Here is a 20,374-nt window from a genome sequence, read left to right on the forward strand (position 1 = left end):
GGGGATGTAGCTCAGTGGTAGAGCGTTCGCTTTGCATGTGAAAGGCCCCGGGTTCGATCCCCGGCATCTCCAAAAAATTTTGCTTAAAATAACTACTAATAATTAATTCTAAATAAAACAAAATTTTAATATTGGTTAATTTGTAATTTATAATTATTCAAAATTGTTTAACAAATAACAATACAATTTCTATTTAACATAAAACGTTGAATTTATTGCGACATCCTGGGATCGTCTAATATGGGACACGGATTTTAACTAATTACATAATAATAATTGTAATAATAAATGTTGAATCAATCCGTGGAAAAAATAAACACATTTTTTAACACTGAACTAAATAACTCCGTCAGTGGTAGGTAACAATAGACAATAGTTATAATGTACAGTTGTACAAATTATCATTTTATTTTTATTTTTTTGTTAAAATTATACAAATATTTTGTTATGTAGCTCAGCCTAGGTCAGTACTATACTCCAACTACTGAACGTGTTCTATTTATAACATTTTGTTAATTTGTAAAAATAGTATATTATACTTAAGTAGTTTGTTAATTACCCACATTTTATTTTTACTACATGGTTTTTAGATTTAAAATAAAAATTAAATTTACCTATTCTACAATTCTGCAAAGTATGTTTTGTCACAGCAAATATTTTAATAATTTTTTGTTTTTTTAATGTAATATTTAACAATTACAAAATTGGTAGATATATTTGTTATCAGAGCGGCTAGGTTTTTTTCTTAATAATATAAATACGGGTATATAATATGGGTAATCAAGTTTTCAAGGTGGTTTGACGAATATTATACTTCATACTTGGTACATGGATTCGGAGTTAATTATATTCATTGTTTCGTAAACACATACTAATATATATTATATAAACTAATATAACCTACTTCATAACATTATTACTATTGAACAAAATCTGATTTCCATACCCTATGGCTATGTACTTACTTAAATGACGCTGTTTTCTCACTTGACATACGTGCGGGGATGTAGCTCAGTGGTAGAGCGTTCGCTTTGCATGTGAAAGGCCCCGGGTTCGATCCCCGGCATCTCCAAAATATTTTTGCAATTTTTTTCAACGACAATTAAAATCAATTTCTATATTTTTTGTTTAAAATTTCATGTTTCACAACTTGAGAGTTGATAAATGTTTTTCACTTTATTTTTATTTATTACACATTATGTTCGCGATTTTTAAATAACGCTTTAACTTAAAACCACAGGTTAACTCGTCTTATCGCTAATTTATCTCATAAATTATTTCATAAAACGCGGTAATCGTTTATTATCAAAATGTAAACCACATTTAAGGACGACGCAGCTGTTAATGAGCACTGGCCACTGAACATAACATCAATCAATAGAATAAACGATAATTTAAGTACCTATAATACAAACTGTTAAGGCTAGTATGTCCATTCTGTACACATTATAAAAGGCATTAAATGCGAATATAAATAAAATGCGTGATGCACTTTTTATTCCTATTACGTCCCATTAAGTATTTACAGAAACAATATAATATAACAATAGCTAAACACAAATTTAATGTAGAAAAAAATAGATTTTAGGTTGAAGCTTGCATAGAGCTGTTGCTAACTGTAAACATGTTTTTTAACGAATGTTAACAGATGAAATTGTCCACTGTGTTGTGGGTACAATTTTGGGACAAGAAGTCAAGAATAAAAATACTTGTTTTACGGGGATTTGGTACGTTTAGCGTGTTCTGTACGTTTGAATAATTATTTGAACCCAAATAGATCTTTACTTTTTTTTTTTTTTATAGTTGTTTAAGTTTTAGAGGCGATTAGAAAACTAATAAACGAGATAAATTCTGTGTTCAGGATGGATTCGGATTCAGCGAAAAATTTTTATTGTTTATTCTTCGTTATTGTTATTGTTTTAGTGTCGTTAAACTGCACTTAACTTTTAAGCAAAGGTGGTTGAAAATTAAAAAAAATTTTTTTCAAAAGAAAGCATTTTCTTTCTTCTCGTTCCAAACAGGCATTTTCGAGTGGGTGGGGGCTCATGTGCATGGTGTCGCGTAGAGCAAAAAAAAAAAAATTGGCATTCAAAATTGTCGGGTAAGAAAAAAAAAATATTTTTAATCAGCGACTGGCCAGCAGCGACGAGGGCGACTATTTTTGATCACCGTGTCAGTCCCTCGGATCTCATGCATACGTTGCAGCTCGAACAAATCTCATACTTGTGCCGCCGACACGAGAGTAGTACTTACACGTCGTCGTGTATGCTACTCTGAATTTTTTTTTTTTTATTATTTTTAATTTATTTATTAAGAGTGTTAGTGGTTTTTGCATCTCGCGTTTGCCTGTATAGTATCAAAAGTGTATATTATCCACCGGCCGTCAACGGAACAGAACCAAACGCAAACTCAGTTCTCGAGAACCCGGATAAAAAGTGAGTAATTATTATTATTTTAATTTTTTTTTAAAATTATTATTGCTTAATGGTCGATTAAAAGAACAGAGACAATAGTCGACAACTCCGTCTAAACGGCATTTTGAATTTTATCGATAATTAGTATGTACATTAAGGCAAAAAAAAAATAATAAACGCGATTTCAGAATATAATTATGGTTATTTTATTATTTAGGTAAATAACATATGTTTTCGGGTAATTTATCGCCCGAACGATGCATAATAACAAGAATAATATTATTATGTAATATACGGTTATCCTACGTTTGACTAGAAAAAATTGGTGTACCTAATGTTCAAATGCCACCAGTCGCGCGCCAGTATTATCTAAAAAATATCTTTTCGGCGTCGAACCAAAGCCAAGTAGATGTAAAGACTTCGCGATTTTCGGTTGTTAAGTTTTGTTATCTTATTGTAAAATTTTATTTATTTTTCATTTACATACAATCTGCAAATTTACCAAATCGTTTAATTCATACGCATTACGTTGTACTTATTTAAAGTTGAAGACATATTTTGTAGGTAAACATTATTTCCGTTAATTACCTTATAAACTATTTTATAGCGTCATCATTTATCATAATAATAATGGATTTATTTATCATTTGTATCATGTTCATAACTGATACGCCCGGCATTTGAATAATTATTAGTATATTTATAATTTATCATTATGCTAAAATAGGCAGTATAAATAGGTACTATCGGGCAAAACGGATCATTAAAAAAGAAAAAAAATTACCGTTTGATCTAAAATTATAAATTCATGCGGCGTTTCACGTGAGTAAAGAAAACAATTGGCACAGGTCATATAATATAATATCGAAATATCGTTTTACAGAGCAGACTTTAAAAATACTTAAGTACGATTTTTCCTTTTTTTTTTTTTTTCGCTCGAAATTATCTTTACTGGCAAAACACCAACGACATGTGTTCCATAAAAAAATATTAGTAGTGTTTAATCTATAGAGGTATACATTAATGTTTATTTCCTCTTATTTCTGGCGTTCTCCAATCAAACATATAATAGATTTCGGAAAAAAAAAACTTTAATTAAAGTGTTCCAAATTTAAACAACATTAAAAACAATTGCCAAAATATTTTCCCTATGCCGTACGGTTTTCGCCGAAATGACGTAACTACTAAAATAATAATAATAATAATAATATTACAATTATTTTTCGGTAGAAAAAATCCATCGGTATTTTTTGCGTTTATCGAATCTCCTTGGCTTTTATTGTACTATTGGTTCTGGTTAATATGTTTTCTCGCTATCGAATATTCGAATCCCTATTAATTATTATTCGTGTCACATTGTGCCATTACGGTACAGCTGTCGCTGGATTCGCTATTATCGTCAGCAATGACACGTCGAACGTGTATGTGCGTACGTTATGATAACAATAATAATTACTAATGACGTTCGACAATCTCTGTCCTCTGATAAAGAACACGGAGAGAACGTACACGTTATTTTATTTATTTTTTGTCCACCGTTAGACAAATAACGAATTTTCGATTGACAACGTTAACTATTCCGTAGAATAGCCAGCTAGGAAAAACGCAAACACGCTGTCCGTAAAAAAAAAAAAAAAATTAGCCTCGATAATACCCAATATTATTAATAATATTATAATAGCCGGTAGACCAGCTAGCTAATTAGGTAACTCACGAGCTGTAATAGGTGTGCGCCGTAGCGAAAATCGTACGTCGTTGGCAAACGAACGCGGTAAAGTATGTTTAATAATATATTATGATATTAGGTATACCTATAAAATTGTTCGTATCGTTATTACGATCGTTTTGTAATAATATCGACGACCGGTCGACTGTCGATAAAACGAAATAGAATAAAATTGTATAAAAAATCGGTTACGTAAAAACTAAAAACAATAGTGTATGATATAATAATTAATATTAAAATAATACACCTATTTAATTGTTATAATGAAATTATATTATTATTATCATTTTGGCAAGACGGATAACGGTGGGGCGCATAGAGGCAACGTCGTCGGTCGGCGGGGGTGGGGGGTAGGGAGGGGGCGGGTAGAGGTAAACCGGCTTCTGATAACGTGCCGCCGTGTGGTGTGTGCGATGTACGTAAAACGTTCCGATTGGCGGTCGCGGTAAATGGCCGTCAGTCCGTCTCTGTCGCACCGGTGCCGAGTGTCGAACGTTTGCACTGCCATAGGAAGTGCGTGTGCCAGTTTTAATATTAATTTTACACTACCGTTCCGTTTCGTACGTCGTATATAGCGCTCTATTGTATTATAGTAATTATTGGTCGCCCGCAAATTTACCGTTGTTAACGAGAGAATAAAAATAATAGGTAATAGTATAATAGGTATTCGAAATAGTTTTTGTAAGTTTTGTTCCCATCGAGTTTTGCCGGCGCCCGCTTACGCCAAGTGTGATTTTTCGGGTTTTTCTTTTCTTTTTGGCCGTCACCGATCAAGGCGCAACGAACGCGGTCAGTATTCTTTTCCACTTGAAACACACACACACACACACACACACGTCCTTACCTGTATAATATTAATATTGCCACCAGTATTGCCTATTACCGATAACACCATCATTTGGGCGCTAACGTGATTATGCCGTAACACGGACGCTCTAAAGGTTAGTGGACCGCACGTTTTGTATTATGTATTAATTATGCGCCTGTAATGCAAATATTTCAATATTATTGTTAGTTAAAGATTTTCCGTCCGTAAGTAGGTAAACGCGTTTTTCCGTGGTCACAACGGTCGGTCGCGAGGCTGACTGAGATCATAATTTCTTTGCCTCCTTGTCTCTACCGTTTTATTTTTCGGTGTCTTATATAAATATCAAGACACCGTGTACTTTGATCGTTCTCTGTGACGTTATTGTTGTGCTGCGCCGACCGAAAGTCGGGAAGCTCGAGACAATGTTGCATATCGGTCGTAGGTCGCATCCATATTGCCTTCATCAGTGGTTCACGTTAACGTCTGGGTATCGTGTGTTTAGTCGTCATCCATAGGAATGTATGCTGATGACTTAAGCAAAGCCGAGATAAGGCTCATACAGTTTGAGTCAATATTATGTCAACTCGCGGTGCCGAATTTGTGTCTCGCTGACCTAACTTGTCAGATTACATGTTGAATTTGTTTGTACAACAAACCTATGTACCTAGTTTAATTTGTAGATAACTATTAGGTAACAGTATATATAACATGAGGCTGCTGGTTTTTTGGGATAAAATTCATATCAGTAGATATGATAACCGGATTAATTAGCTTTATGAGCAGCTGGTATGTTATACAATGCTCCATATTATAGGTTTTATCTTTATTTTATTTGACATTGCAAATAATACTTAGACATTGTAGTTATTTATTGTAGATAAAATATAAATTCAACATGTTGATTATAATATGGATTTACTTTTTTTTTAATTTGGTGTACATGTTGCCTACCTGTTGAAGTTTCAAGTCGAACATATTTAGTTGTACAATTATTAAACTGACTATAAAATCAATACGGTTTTCTATACGCACAAAGTAGATTTAACTATATTATATCTTAATATTTGTATAAATCTATTAGTGAACAATTATTTTAAATAAATATTTATTTACCCAATTGAGAATAGAAATAGAACTCTGTATTAAATTATTTAATTATAATTACATTTAGACATAGTTATTTCCATATTTAGTTATTAAATACTTTCTGACTTTTAAGTGACTATATTTGATTTAATGTATCTCTTAGTTAAACCTCTGGTTAATTCATATTAAAAACTAAGCAGTAGTTGGTTTTTTCTAACTATTAAAAACAATGCTCGCTAATCATTACGACCAACTCTGTGCCATATAATATCTTTACACGTTTGCAGTAAGAGACACAACAATATAATTTCTAATCAACATCTCAATTTTTGTCAACAGGGTTCAACTATAGGATTGTTGTGAATGTTATATTAAAGGATTGCTGTCTTAAGCTACCAAGCCGTCCACGATGGAGGACGCCCACGCGAAAACCGTGGATGAAGTTGGAAATTTCTTTGGCGTAGATTCAGAAAAAGGACTTACCCCAGATCAAGTCAAAAGGTACCAGGCCAAATATGGACCAAATGGTATGTATTAAGTGTTATTTTTTCTATTCTTTGTAGGCTGTGACATTTATCACCTTATTAATTAGATTTGTTACCTATTGATACCGGTATCGTTAAGTTTGACTTTAACAGTTATTGCTTTCTGTTATCAAATGTTTGTTGACTGAGCCAAGAGTCCAAACAGAAGTAATATCTAACAATGTATATACTATAAATGTATCTAGTTTAAAAACTATAGGCTAGCTAAATTTGAATCTATGTAATGTATGTAAATCTATGACTAGGATATATTAGTAGAGAAAAATCTTTTAGTTCCAAATTTGTTTTCAAAATTATCGATATAAAATGATGAATACTAAAAGTCTTGGAAGTATACAACTTGTAGGTATATAGAATTAATTTTCAATCAACGTCCAAGAATAAAAACTTTTTTTATGTTAAGCATATTTTTTTTAAGGTTTCACGACCGCGATTAGGGCTCAGTATAATTCAAAATCCTTTTCTACGTTATATCCTGTTCATTTCTATGGGTTTTTCAAATCAAATTGAAATAAGATTTTCAATCTATATATTATAATATACATTCTTATCTGTGTGCAGACAATAAGTCATACCTTAAATAACAAAGTAATTATTAAATAATATTAAAATATTAATTAATCTTTTTATTAAGGAATTATTAGATAATATCAACATATTTCTTTTTATTAAATTAGAGGAAAAGGTGAGGAGGTTGTGTATCTTTTGTTTCTAATGGTTATTACGTTCTTGTTAAAAAGAAACCTTTAAAAAAAAAGGCATAGCTCATTTGTTATGATATTATAATGCATTTGTAACACGCCCTACCACATGTTCTATTATGTGATGTAATTATATAAAACACGGTTAATGGCATGCCACAGTTCTCTTTATTGCATACGAGTATAAAAATAATGAATTTCGCTGTTGAGCATTATTCTAGTTATGTGTTTTTTAACTTTTTATTTCATTATTAAAATTAAGTATATCAATGTTTATGTTAGTCTAAAAACTAGTGTTACTTGCCAGGGAATGTCTCCCATTATTGTTTTCTAGACCATTTCCCTATTTTTATTTATTTTTTTTTTTTTGGCATCTTTTTATAATTAAAATAATTGAAAAATAATTTAATTAAAAAAAAAAATAATGTAAGGTTATCAGTAAAGCTGTATTATGTTTCTTAACTAGCTATTTTGTATTGTGTAATAATCTCATTCCATGTTGTGTGCATGTCGTACACACAAGTACTTAAAGCTCTAGTATTAATTTATATATAATGTTTCAAGGTTTTTTTTTTTATTATTGTAGTAATCTTTCTGTCTTTTGAGCAATAGATAAAAAAAGATTGCACTGAGGGTTTAATAAATTATAAATAGTTGAACTAACCAAATTATAATAAAAAAGTAATAAAATGGGTTTTTTTTTACTTGATAATATTATGAACAACTTTTTTATCAATAAAAATATTCTGTATTGGTTAAATAGCCTCATGTGACAATAAATTGTTGTATAATACTTCTGTATGGATGCTGCGGGTATTAATAATAATAATAAAAAAAAAAAATACTTCTGTACCTAATGTATTATGTGCTGTTTAAATAGACCAGATTTTAATTAATTTTATAAAAATTATTTTACAAAATATTAATAAGATAATAAATACAAAATATGTAGGTTCTAAATAATATTGTATTTTCCCTATAAATAAGTCATTGAAAACTAATAAGATGTTAATTAATAAATTTGTTCTTTTTTTTTGTTTCAGAATTGCCCGCAGAAGAAGGTAAAATTTGAATTCTGTCACGATGTACTAATGATACATTTAATGTTTGAGCACATTATATTAGCAGTAACAAAAACTTATCCACAAAAAAATATATACTGATAATTTTTAATTTAACTTTTGTTAATTAACTTTATGTATATGTTGTACAATTTTTATTATAAACACAATTTATTTTTAATTATTGGATAGTTAAACGAATTCAGTGAACATTTTTATAATAGTTCATTCAACTTTTTTGCATTAGAATATTTATGATTTTTTAACTATTTTTTTTTTAATATTTTGAATTTGTTCTACTTTTAAAAAAAATTGTAATGGTTTTTTTAGTTTTTGTTAGTCATTTATAAAACTACCAAGTTAAAATTTTGATCTATCTGATAACAAGTTTAAGAAGGATAACAGCTAATTTCTTCTACTCATTGTTTTGTTTATATTTTATATGCTTATTTTTTTTTTTTTTTTATTAACTAAATAATGTTTTGTTTAAATACATATTTTTAGGCAAGACAATTTGGCAACTCATCCTCGAACAGTTCGATGACCTATTAGTTAAAATTCTACTATTAGCTGCAATTATATCTTTTGTGAGTTATTTATTTGTTGCATAAATGTACACATAAATATACATTTATGTGTACGTATATATATATCTATATATCTATCTATATACACATTAATTGTACAATTATGTTTTTTTTAAAGGTATTAGCATTGTTTGAAGAACACGACGACATTAACGAAACCCTTACGGCTTTTGTAGAACCATTTGTAATTTTACTTATCCTTATTGCAAATGCCGTAGTCGGTGTGTGGCAGGTAAGTCAAATTATGTTATTCAGAAATAATTTTTAAGTCTTAAGAAAATTAAATAACATTAGAAATGTATTCATATTATGTTCTATACATTCTGTGACTAAAAATAATAAATTTTGGGTCCTACTTTTTCATATTTTTAAAGGTAATTTTAATCATTTTAATTATTGTGTATATATGTATATTTTAAAATAATACATTTTTCTCGACTGAAGATTTTCACTATATTTTACTGTCATCATCTTGACAATGGCCAAAAAAATAAATATTTTATCCTCATAAATCTCTAAATGTTGGCTACACTTCAATATGAAAAAAATACAATATATTTTATAGTTAATTGTGTTATTTTTCAGTTAAACGTCATAAAATAATGCATACTAGGTATAGTTAATATTTTTTAAATTATTCATTATTAATTGATTGGAGTAAAAATACTTTAGAATAATATTAGGAGCTTGTCAAATATATAAATATATATATTTTGCAAGTCATACATCAGTAGCTATCATGGTGGTCCAGGCAGCTAGTGATTGATGTGTACTTTGGCTTTGTGTTAAGTTATTGGCAACAGTATTGCTCGCCCACAATGAGTTTATCTAAATACACGCATAATGACGCATTAATTTAGGCATGTGTAGCTAAAACGTCCTACATATTGTTTAAGTTGTATTTCTAACTAATGAACATAATTAAAAACTATTATATAAATAAAGCATAATTTTAGAATTACTATTAATTAGTTTTAGTATTGTTATTTTTAACAACTATAGATATAATCCAATAAGAATATGTATTAAATTACAAAACAAATTAATTTAAATTTTTTTCTTATGAGAAAATATTTTTACCTTTTGAATTTCAAAAGGGTGGTAAAGGAAAAAAGGCTAACATTAAAACATAAAAAAATTGCTTACACTTAAAATGTTTTTTAAAAAAAAGGATCACTGACAGTTACTACAGTCCAAACCTGGGAAATTTTTTTTCAAATACAAATTTGTTTGATAATTTATTTTTTTTCAATAATTTAAATCCTCGGGTTTGCTGCAGTTTTTCCCAAATCAGATAATGTAGTAATTTTCTTAAACTTTAATTGTATTTTTGTTTAGATTGTTATAAAATAGTAGTAATTTGTTCACAGTTTCATAACAGAATATTTGTTTTTGTGTTGTAGGAACGGAACGCTGAGTCTGCCATAGAGGCGCTAAAAGAATATGAACCAGAAATGGGAAAAGTTGTCAGAGGTGACAAATCTGGTATACAAAAAATCAGAGCGAAAGAAATTGTGCCTGGTGACATTGTGGAAGTATCAGTTGGTGACAAAATTCCTGCAGATATTAGATTGCTTAAAATATATTCAACTACTCTGAGAATTGATCAATCTATATTGACCGGCGAATCGATTTCCGTAATCAAGCACACGGACGCCATTCCAGATCCAAGGGCTGTGAACCAAGTTAGTATCTTTATTTCACTTATTTGTTCATTCGAAAATAAACACATTCTCCTTATCTGTTTTAGGATAAAAAGAATATTCTATTCAGTGGAACAAATGTTGCCGCCGGTAAAGCTAGGGGTATCGTTATGGGCACAGGCTTAAACACTGCCATTGGTAAGATTCGCACGGAAATGAGCGAAACTGAAGAGATCAAAACTCCTCTTCAACAGAAATTGGATGAATTTGGTGAACAACTCAGTAAAGTTATTTCGGTCATCTGCGTCGCTGTTTGGGCTATCAATATTGGTACGTAGCGTACTATTCATATGTTATAATTAAAAAACATATTACTTAATATATTTACTGTATTTTTTTTTTTATAGGTCATTTCAACGATCCTGCTCACGGCGGCTCCTGGTTGAAAGGTGCTATTTATTATTTCAAAATTGCTGTAGCCTTGGCTGTGGCCGCTATTCCGGAGGGCTTACCAGCAGTCATTACCACTTGTCTGGCTCTGGGAACTCGCCGTATGGCTAAAAAGAACGCTATAGTCAGGTCGCTACCTTCAGTCGAAACTCTCGGCTGTACCTCTGTGATATGTTCAGACAAAACTGGTACTCTCACCACCAACCAGATGTCTGTTAGCAGGTAGGGTGCAAATTATTTACTTTGTTATTTGCATAATTCTTTTTTATTTTTTTATGGAATATAAACTAAAGATTATGATTTCGCGTAGGATGTTTATTTTTGATAGCGTCGATGGAAATGACAGTTCGTTTACGGAATTCGAAATTACTGGATCAACTTATGAACCGATCGGTGAAGTATTCCTAAACGGTCAAAAAGTCAAAACTTCCGATTATGAAACTTTAAATGAATTGGGAACGATTTGTGTGATGTGTAACGACTCGGCTATTGATTTTAACGAGTTTAAACAAGCTTTTGAAAAGGTAAACTATCAACATTAAAGTTAATGTTTTAATTAAGTATATTGTATTTAAATGTGACCAATAACATTTTTTTTAGGTTGGTGAAGCCACTGAAACCGCTCTAATTGTGTTGGCAGAAAAAATGAACCCTAACAACGTATCTAAATCTGGACTTGATCGCAGAACAACTGCTATTGTTGTAAGACAAGACATTGAAAGCAAATGGAAAAAAGAATTTACTTTGGAATTCTCGAGAGACAGAAAATCGATGTCTTCTTATTGTACACCCATTAAGGCTACCAAATTAGGAAACGGTCCTAAATTATTTGTGAAAGGCGCACCGGAAGGAGTATTGGACAGATGTTCTCACGTCAGAGTTGGCGCACAAAAAGTATGTGTTTATGACCATTACTTTTGTTGTTAAAATATGACTGTAAATTATACATGATGATTTAAGGTTCCGTTGACGTCTGCACTGAAAAACCGCATATTGGAGCTGACTCGTAAATATGGTACAGGACGTGATACACTACGTTGTTTAGCCCTTGCCACAGCTGATGCACCCATAAGGCCGGAACAAATGGATCTAAACGAATCGAGCAAATTTTACACTTATGAAGTTAATTTGACATTTGTTGGTGTAGTCGGTATGTTGGATCCTCCCCGAAAAGAAGTTTTCGATTCGATTCAAAGGTGCAGAGCTGCCGGTATCAGGGTTATTGTCATCACAGGAGATAACAAGGTAATTAAACTATAACATCTTGTATTATACTAAATATTACATATTTTAGTGTATATTTCGGTTTTTCAATATTATTTCAATGTTTTTGTAGTCTACCGCTGAAGCTATTTGCCGCAGAATTGGTGTGTTTACTGAGGAAGAAGATACGACCGGCAAATCATTTTCCGGCAGAGAATTTGACGATCTTTCTCTATCTGAACAAAAACAAGCTGTCGCCAAGGCCCGTCTATTTTCTCGAGTGGAACCCGCCCATAAATCGAAAATTATTGAATACCTTCAAAGTATGAATGAAATCTCTGCTATGGTGAGTGTATTATAATATTTAATTTTTATTATTTATTTTAAAAACAATTTATCTGATTGTGTACAATGTTTGTTTTTTTAGACTGGTGATGGTGTGAATGATGCACCTGCATTAAAGAAAGCCGAAATCGGTATTGCTATGGGCTCGGGAACGGCTGTGGCCAAATCTGCTTCTGAAATGGTCTTGGCCGATGATAATTTCTCTTCGATTGTGGCTGCTGTTGAAGAAGGCCGAGCCATCTATAATAACATGAAACAATTCATTAGGTACTTGATTTCATCGAACATCGGTGAAGTTGTCAGTATTTTCTTGACCGCTGCTCTCGGTCTGCCCGAAGCTTTGATTCCTGTGCAACTTTTATGGGTCAATTTGGTCACAGACGGTTTACCAGCCACTGCACTTGGTTTCAATCCTCCCGATCTCGATATCATGAGCAAAGTAAGCGTATTCATGTTATTTAATTGAATTAAATTTATTTTTTGCATTCTATTTAATTCTAATATTCTTTAGCCCCCACGTAAAAGCAATGAAGGTCTGATCTCTGGCTGGTTGTTCTTCCGGTACATGGCCATCGGTTTCTATGTTGGTGCCGCTACAGTTGGTGCTGCGGCTTGGTGGTTCATGTTCTGTGAAGACGGACCTCAAATTTCATACTATCAACTGGTAAAATATTTTATTATGACCAAATAAATAAAAAATACTTTCAAGTTATATAATTATTTATTTATTTTATTTTTTTATTAGACACATCACTTGGCTTGTTTGACTGGTGGAAATGATTTTAGAGGATTAAACTGTGCAGTGTTCCACGATCCTCACCCAATGACTATGGCTCTCTCTGTATTAGTCACAATTGAAATGTTAAACGCTATGAACAGGTATGAACAACTTCATTTGAAATAAAAATTTTAAAAAAATGTGTCATATTTTACTAAATGTTTCAATTTTTTATGTTTAGTTTATCAGAAAATCAATCGTTAATAAGTATGCCACCGTGGTGTAACTTATGGCTTATTGGCTCCATGGTGTTGTCGTTCACACTTCATTTTGTTATTCTCCATGTGGAAATTTTATCGGTACGTATTTAGTTTACCTAAATGTTAACATTGTGTTTTTACAACTTACCTTAATTTTTAAAAATATAGACCGTGTTCCAAGTGACGCCACTAACAGTGGACGAATGGATCACAGTAATGAAGTTCTCAATACCCGTTGTGCTATTGGACGAAACTCTGAAATTTATTGCTCGTCGGTTCACTGACGGTAAGAGCGTTATCACATCGGTGTGGGGTATCGTGCTCATGTGGTCCGTGTTTTTCGCCGTCATCATTTACGGACCCTTGTAAAGGACACAAGTTGGCCACCGTCCTTTTTGCTTCTTTCCCAAAAAATTATATTTGAGAAAAAAAACATTCTGAAACATGTACAAAACAAAATTCTCTGCAATTAAACAATTTTATTATACATTTTTTTTTTTTTTTTGCTTTTTCGTACTATGACATGAAAACAAGACTGAAAAAAATTACTAACACACCTTTTTGATAAAAAATATATAAATTATAAAGTTTTTTCCTTAACATTCCTTTAGTTATTTAAAAAAAAAAATTTGCTGTGCAATAGGCGTCTAACTTTTGTTTCAAGCTTCAAATGAGCAAAAGAAAACTTGAATATGTTTGTTTGTTTGTTTTTTTCTCTTTATTTATATTATGATGGTCTGCATTTATTGTGGGGTAAGGATAATTAGTTATAATTGTAATACGTTCGTTGCGTGCCTCGGTCCTGTGATTTTTTTTTTTATACATATGGTAAGGTATGTTGTTCTTTAGACAGACGAATCCCATATACGTCTGTGATTTTTTTCACTGCCAATCGGATATTGTTCTGATTTATTGTATTGTATTGTTTTTTTTTTTTTTTTTTAACATCTGGTGTGTGAGAATTAATAAAGTTAAATGCTTCGAACGTATTAAAAAAAAAAATTAAGCGTTACGATCAAACCAATGATAATATTTTAACGATATTTCCGAAGTATTGTTAAAAGTGTTTTGAGGTTAATATTTTTATATTTTAATTTTTAATCGAGTTAGTTTAACAAAGGCAGTTATAATATTTTTTAAAGTGTCCATCTGACGTACTGTAGTAAACACTTCTGTAATATAATCTTTGAAAATCCAAAATTAGTCAAATGTTTTAACATAAATTATTTATAAATATTATTTTTTCTTAACATAATCTATATATCTACACATCTTAATAGTGCGATAAATTTATCCTTTTTATGTACGATTTATCATTTTACAATAATAATTATATTTAATTATAATATTTTATTAATTTATATATAATAAATATACATATATTTTGATCTTTATGTAAATTAAGAAAACTAAAATTTTGGTTTTATTATTGAATATTAAAAATATTTTCAGAGTACACATTAAAATTAGGAGTTTCAGACTAAATTTCTAAAAATATCCATTGTTCTTTTGAAAGGTAAATTTTAGAGCATTTTCAATATTTTGTAATATAATTTGTCATCAAAATTTAATTTTAACTCAAACAAGTTAAAAAAAGCCAACATATTTAACTCAAAAATAAAATTAAAAAATATCACCATACTATTATCGTTCAATACGCATGTGAAAATATATTCTTAAATAATAATTTAACTTATTTATTAATGATATTAATACTTTTTTTTTTTTTTTTACAAATTTTGTTGGATTTTAAAACACTTTGCACTTTACCAGCATGTACAGAATAATTGTCAAAGTAGTGAATTTTTTGGAAGGTCGTAATATTATGGAATGTCACGTAATGTTGTAACAAATGTCCACTAAACAATGATATTTTTTGCATCCTCTTTCTTACCACGTAAATTAAAAAAAAGTTTCTTAAAATATAAGTAATTTTTAAATTTACTCACGTTGACTATCTATTCTGTACTTAAATCTTTTTGTGTAAATTATAAAGATTATTATTATTATTATTATTGAAATTTTATTATTCGACTAGTTAGTGAAACATTGTGTAAATATATTTGTATGTTTTTAAGTATTAAAAAGTAACATTAAAATAAAAAAATGTTTTTAATTCAAACTTAAAAGCGATTAATCGCTGAAGAACAAAACACAATGATCGTTCATCTGCTAATTTGAGCTTATTATTATTATTTTTCTTTGTATTATGTTTTATTGTGTGATTTAATGGTATTATTTGAGCTGTTTTTTAGTTTTAAACAAAAACAATTTAACAAAGTCGCTTTGTGTTAGCAGTGAGCTTTTACGGAAAACTCTCGATTAGGTTTTGCTAGTGGGCGTGTTAGAGTTTACCTTGGTCGAAAAGATTACGGAACGGACACATAAAAACGACGTATAATCGCGTATCGCTTAAAAATAAACTTGCTTAATATGTGCGGGTAATCATCACGAGTTTTTGGGATGTACACGATTTTTTGTTATTTAAAAAAAAAAAAAATTTCTATATACAACTTATAGGTACCCAGCAATCAAGCATAATCCGTTATTACGATATCGATGGTCAAAAAGTAGAACGGGACAATGGTTTACCAAACTTAACGTGTAAACCCCACGCGGATTAATATGCTGACACGCTCAGTTTCATTGTCGTTAAAAGTGCATGTGCAATATCCCATTTAATTGCAATTCCCATTGCATTTTCGACCATACGTTTTAAATGCGCTTAACTCTATTGATATACATTTTTATTTTTTAATTTGCATTATTATTTTATGTTATTTTTCAATTACTTTAAAATGCCTGCCGAGTTCATTTTATGGTATTGTAAAGGTGAATTTTATTTTAATGTTAAATTTCTAGTGAATTATTTATTTATATACTTTTAATTATTGTAGACGTAATATTTTCATTGTGAAACTTGGTCGACAAGCGGTAGCTTTAAAATTGTATTCGGCCTCTAACATTTAGGTAATTAAAAATATAATTTTAGTTTAAAACCCTTCCACGAATCTAATTAAAAAATAAATCAAATAAGTATAGCGGTAATTCATTTAATTGACCGTTTATCGTGGTAGGAAATTAGTTTGCGTATTTAGCTAGAATACTTAATATTGTGATGCTGTTTTGTACTTATATTTATTTAACTGTTCTTCTTTTGTCATAGATAATACTTGTAAGTAATTTATAATTATTATAGTTTAAGAAAAGGTACCCAATTTTGGATACCGCCTAAAAAAATAGCACCCAGAAGTGCCTACAGGGTTGTTAATGTATGAATATTAACTTGATTAATACATAACTGTTATTATTGTATTAGCGTTGTATACAATTATGTTGTTCGCTTAACCTTTTATCCAACTTCAAAGTCACATATAAATTTCAAACTGTCAAACCGAGCAAAAATTAAAAACAAAACACAATATTTTGGGACGCTCAACACCAACCAATTTGTGTTAATCAATTGGGGGTTTTTTTTTAAGCTATTAAAAACAAAAATGTATTTTTCTAACAACTGCTGTTGAACTCGTAGTAGTACCTGTTTCAATTTTTTTAATACATTTTTTTTTACTAATCTGCATAACACAAACTTTGGATCCACGAGTGCCGGCAATTTGGCGATCGTCGAAGGTACGTAACTGCTGTTTACTTATATTAATACCTATACAATATAAATATTGCAATCTAACGTATAATATTAAAATAAATTGTATACATTTAAATATTATTTTTTATGCCAGATAAAATATTTTTTATATATATACCTACAAATAAAATATTGTCTCTGGGATAAAAAAAATATCAGTGTAGGTAGTGTACTGTGCTTGAAATGTTGACAAATAAAATATGAAGAAAATGTTGTGTAATATATTTTTCTTTCATAAATAATTTTTTTTTTTGGCAGCGAGTTGCTGACGTACAAAATTATTGGTTTGAATAGTAATTTTGGGTCAAGGACCGACTTAGCGTGGCTATAAATTCCCTTCATTGTGTTTTAACTATAGTTCTCATTAGCAAAGCTCAACGCGCGTCAATCGTTTACTATTGTTCGTTCTCGTCAAAACTATCAGCTCTGTTGAAAAAAAATTAGGTATCCATTGTTGTAGGTTACACCACTAACCAATAGAATATAATAGTAATATTATGTTATATTTAATTCACAAATGAGAATAATACTAAACGGCAATGGTTTGCATGATGATGAAATAATAAAAACTTAAAAAATCGCCGACTTTATTTCCAATATGTTTTTTATTTAGTAACGTTTAATTATGCTAAACAAAAATTGTTCTGATGAGAAAAATGAGAGACTGTGGTTTACGGGCAACAAAAAGATAGATAATATTTCTATAATGTCAAAATCATAAAAAATAATTTGTTTCTATGAACGTGCTTCTTTGAAACTGTTATTTTTTAATAAATATAATTTCACTGATAATTTTTAAGTTCTTGTAGTTAAATAATGCAGGAAAAATGATTTAAAAAAAAATGGGAATAATGACTTAACATTTGTATTTATTTGTCAAATAACAGCTTTGTTCGTACCGATACTCAGACAAATGATGATTTTATAGGCACATATTTATTTATAATTAACATATTGTTAACGTTGACAATTTAAAATTTAATTAAATAATTATTTCGTACATAATATAAATAAAAAATTAATTATTTTTGTCATTTAATTGAACAATTGCCTATCTTAAATATCAAATATTTTTCTTATCTTAAATAGTAATTTTTATGTTTATTTATTAATATTATCTATGTACAGATAAGTAAATTAAATCGTTCAAACAATTTAAAACTATTATATAAAAGATAACGAATTAAATCAATTAGTCGCTGACAGTAAATCGTGTTCAACCGATAATTTTTAAATGAATATCAAATAAATTGGCAAATGATTATTTAAATAAAAGATAATTTTCTATTTATCACTTAATTTAGATTAAAAATTATTCGAATAATATCCAACTCTGTATACAGTTTTTAAACGCTAATAACTCGCAAGATTAATGTTATCCCTTCAATAATGTTCATCATCATCCGATCCAAATGTCTGGTAAACACTAGACATCATTCTCGATTAAAAAAGTTCATTAGAATATATTGTTATATGAACGTTTCCATTAACTAATCAGGTTTCAAAACGAGTTCTAGAAATAGAAACGAGAGGAAAAATATTTGGATAACCGGAACAGCACATTATTTACTAAGGGGTTTAGTATAGGCAATACTCAAAGCATATTAATAATCTAACCCGGTATGTGTTACATTAGTTCAGGCATAGGGGTTCTTTATTAGTAAACTATAGTTTATTAGTTTTTTTGACTACTAGAGTAAAAGTATGCATTACCAATAAATTCAGATAGAAAACGTTTTTATAGATTTTTTGAAAATAATGGAATTTGAATGAACTGTGCCGTACAGATGAGAATTTTCAATTTTGTTGATAAAATTAATTTTTTTTTTAATATAAAAATGAAAATAATCGTTTATTCTATAAAAATAAAATCACCTAATATACTTTAAATCCGTTCCAAGAGCATTAGTTTATAACACAAAGTAAATACATAAATACGGCCGAATAACAAACTGCTGTTGCCGAGTAAAGGCATAGTTTAAGCGATTGCCTAACCGATTAACATTAAGGCGCACCTAATTCAATATTTTTGCCTTTATATTTTCTACTCCACTCAAAGGTAAAACAAAAAAAAAAAAACTATTGTTTTTGTTTGTACTTGTTATATATTATTATACCTTACACTGTAATTGTAAACCTATACCTGGTGTTTGTTTTTCTAGTTTCCACCACCGTGGAACAGAAATGGTGAAGCGACCCGGACGAAAAATCGATTGTTTTGTTGGAATAGAGCCAAATATTATTGTATTGAAGGTGTATTCATATTATATTTAATGCGTTCGAAAGGCGATACCGGAAGAGACGTGCAACAAAACAAAAAAAAAAAAAAAAAATTAAATTATAAAAACGAAACCTTAAAATTATTTGTAACGTTTATTAGACTGTTTGTTGATTTAGTATAATCTATAAAAAAAAAAAAATAATAATAATAGACGAAGTACAAGAAGTTTATTTTCAAATCGCTATTAGTTTATATTGTGTGACGTAGACGGTGTACGGATGGTTTTGTGCTTGTAAAAAAAAAATAATAATAATAATAAATCGGCGGTCTCCAAAGGCCAATTCAAATGTGTTCAAATGTACAACGATAATATTGTTATTTTTGAAATTTAATTTATTCTAGAAACCATCCATCTTTGTTTACGATTCACAATCGGGTACCTCACATCGTAGCTAACCCGAGACGATTTTTTGCTCATTCGCTCATCTGCTCCTGTGTTGATTATTAAAATAAAAATGTATTTTTATTATTATTATTTCTAAATAAATCGTATTTGAAATTTGCTAATACTAACTTCGATAATACGTTAAGCTTTATATACCGTCACAGTAGAGCGACAACTGGCAGTTGCCCGGGGGAATTGTGCTTAATGTGAGAGCTGCTATATGGGGCGACGCATGCTGTTTCAAGTAGGATAGTTTTAATGTGCAAAGTCTTAATAATATGATAATAATTATAATTATATATTGTGTTGTTGATTGTCGCATATTTTAGGTACTGTTAGAAATAGAAAAAAATAAACTTTATTGTTGAATTTTCATGTAAATAAAATAATTATTTTAATGTTTTTAAATGCTGAAAATGAAAGCAAATCTTTTAGTTAGTTGTTTAGCCGTTGTATTATTTGTTGATTTTTTTTTTTTGTTATGTATAAAAAAAAAATATGATTATTATATTGTT

At 29.6% G+C, this 20,374-nt stretch overlaps 1 protein-coding gene and 2 non-coding genes across 9 annotated transcripts; all 3 read left to right on the top strand.

Annotated features, from left to right (window-relative positions):
* Trnaa-ugc (transfer RNA alanine (anticodon UGC)) lies at positions 1-72 on the top strand. The gene has a single exon. It is a non-coding gene; the product is annotated as a tRNA-Ala (tRNA).
* Positions 73-1,000: 928 nt separating this feature from the next.
* Trnaa-ugc (transfer RNA alanine (anticodon UGC)) lies at positions 1,001-1,072 on the top strand. The gene has a single exon. It is a non-coding gene; the product is annotated as a tRNA-Ala (tRNA).
* Positions 1,073-2,184: 1,112 nt separating this feature from the next.
* LOC126843658 (calcium-transporting ATPase sarcoplasmic/endoplasmic reticulum type) lies at positions 2,185-19,653 on the top strand. 7 transcript variants are annotated; one of them, XM_050581317.1, is made up of 18 exons: positions 2,185-2,435; positions 6,374-6,561; positions 8,324-8,341; positions 8,846-8,928; positions 9,047-9,160; positions 10,332-10,613; positions 10,679-10,901; positions 10,979-11,243; positions 11,332-11,545; positions 11,622-11,915; positions 11,982-12,266; positions 12,358-12,570; positions 12,652-13,008; positions 13,081-13,233; positions 13,315-13,448; positions 13,529-13,646; positions 13,716-13,833; positions 16,068-16,862. In XM_050581317.1, the coding sequence occupies exons 2-18, from the start codon at positions 6,444-6,446 to the stop codon at positions 16,169-16,171; spliced, it is 3,093 nt and encodes a 1,030-aa protein (XP_050437274.1). In that variant the 5' UTR covers positions 2,185-2,435; positions 6,374-6,443; the 3' UTR covers positions 16,172-16,862. The 7 variants fall into 7 exon arrangements, with proteins under 7 accessions (XP_050437274.1, XP_050437277.1, XP_050437279.1 ...); XM_050581320.1 differs by lacking the exon at positions 2,185-2,435 and adding an exon at positions 4,060-4,185; XM_050581322.1 differs by lacking the exons at positions 2,185-2,435; positions 16,068-16,862 and adding exons at positions 4,603-5,081; positions 19,356-19,653.
* Positions 19,654-20,374: the final 721 nt, after the last annotated feature.

This window comes from Adelges cooleyi, unplaced genomic scaffold, assembly GCF_023614345.1.
Source record: "Adelges cooleyi isolate 19-005CV unplaced genomic scaffold, UGA_ACOO_1.1 ACOO_flye_CR_arks_rails_tigmint_CR_PRNA_574, whole genome shotgun sequence".
Classification (NCBI taxonomy): Eukaryota; Metazoa; Arthropoda; class Insecta; order Hemiptera; family Adelgidae; genus Adelges; species Adelges cooleyi.

Bases quoted from the DNA above. Each gene is read 5' to 3' on its own strand.
- LOC126843658 (XM_050581317.1), top strand. From the start codon at position 6,444: ATGGAGGACGCCCACGCGAAAACCGTGGATGAAGTTGGAAATTTCTTT. The intron at 11,546-11,621 runs GTAAACTATCAA...CATTTTTTTTAG, and splicing joins TTAAACAAGCTTTTGAAAAG to GTTGGTGAAGCCACTGAAAC. The intron at 13,234-13,314 runs GTAAAATATTTT...TTTTTTTATTAG, and splicing joins AAATTTCATACTATCAACTG to ACACATCACTTGGCTTGTTT.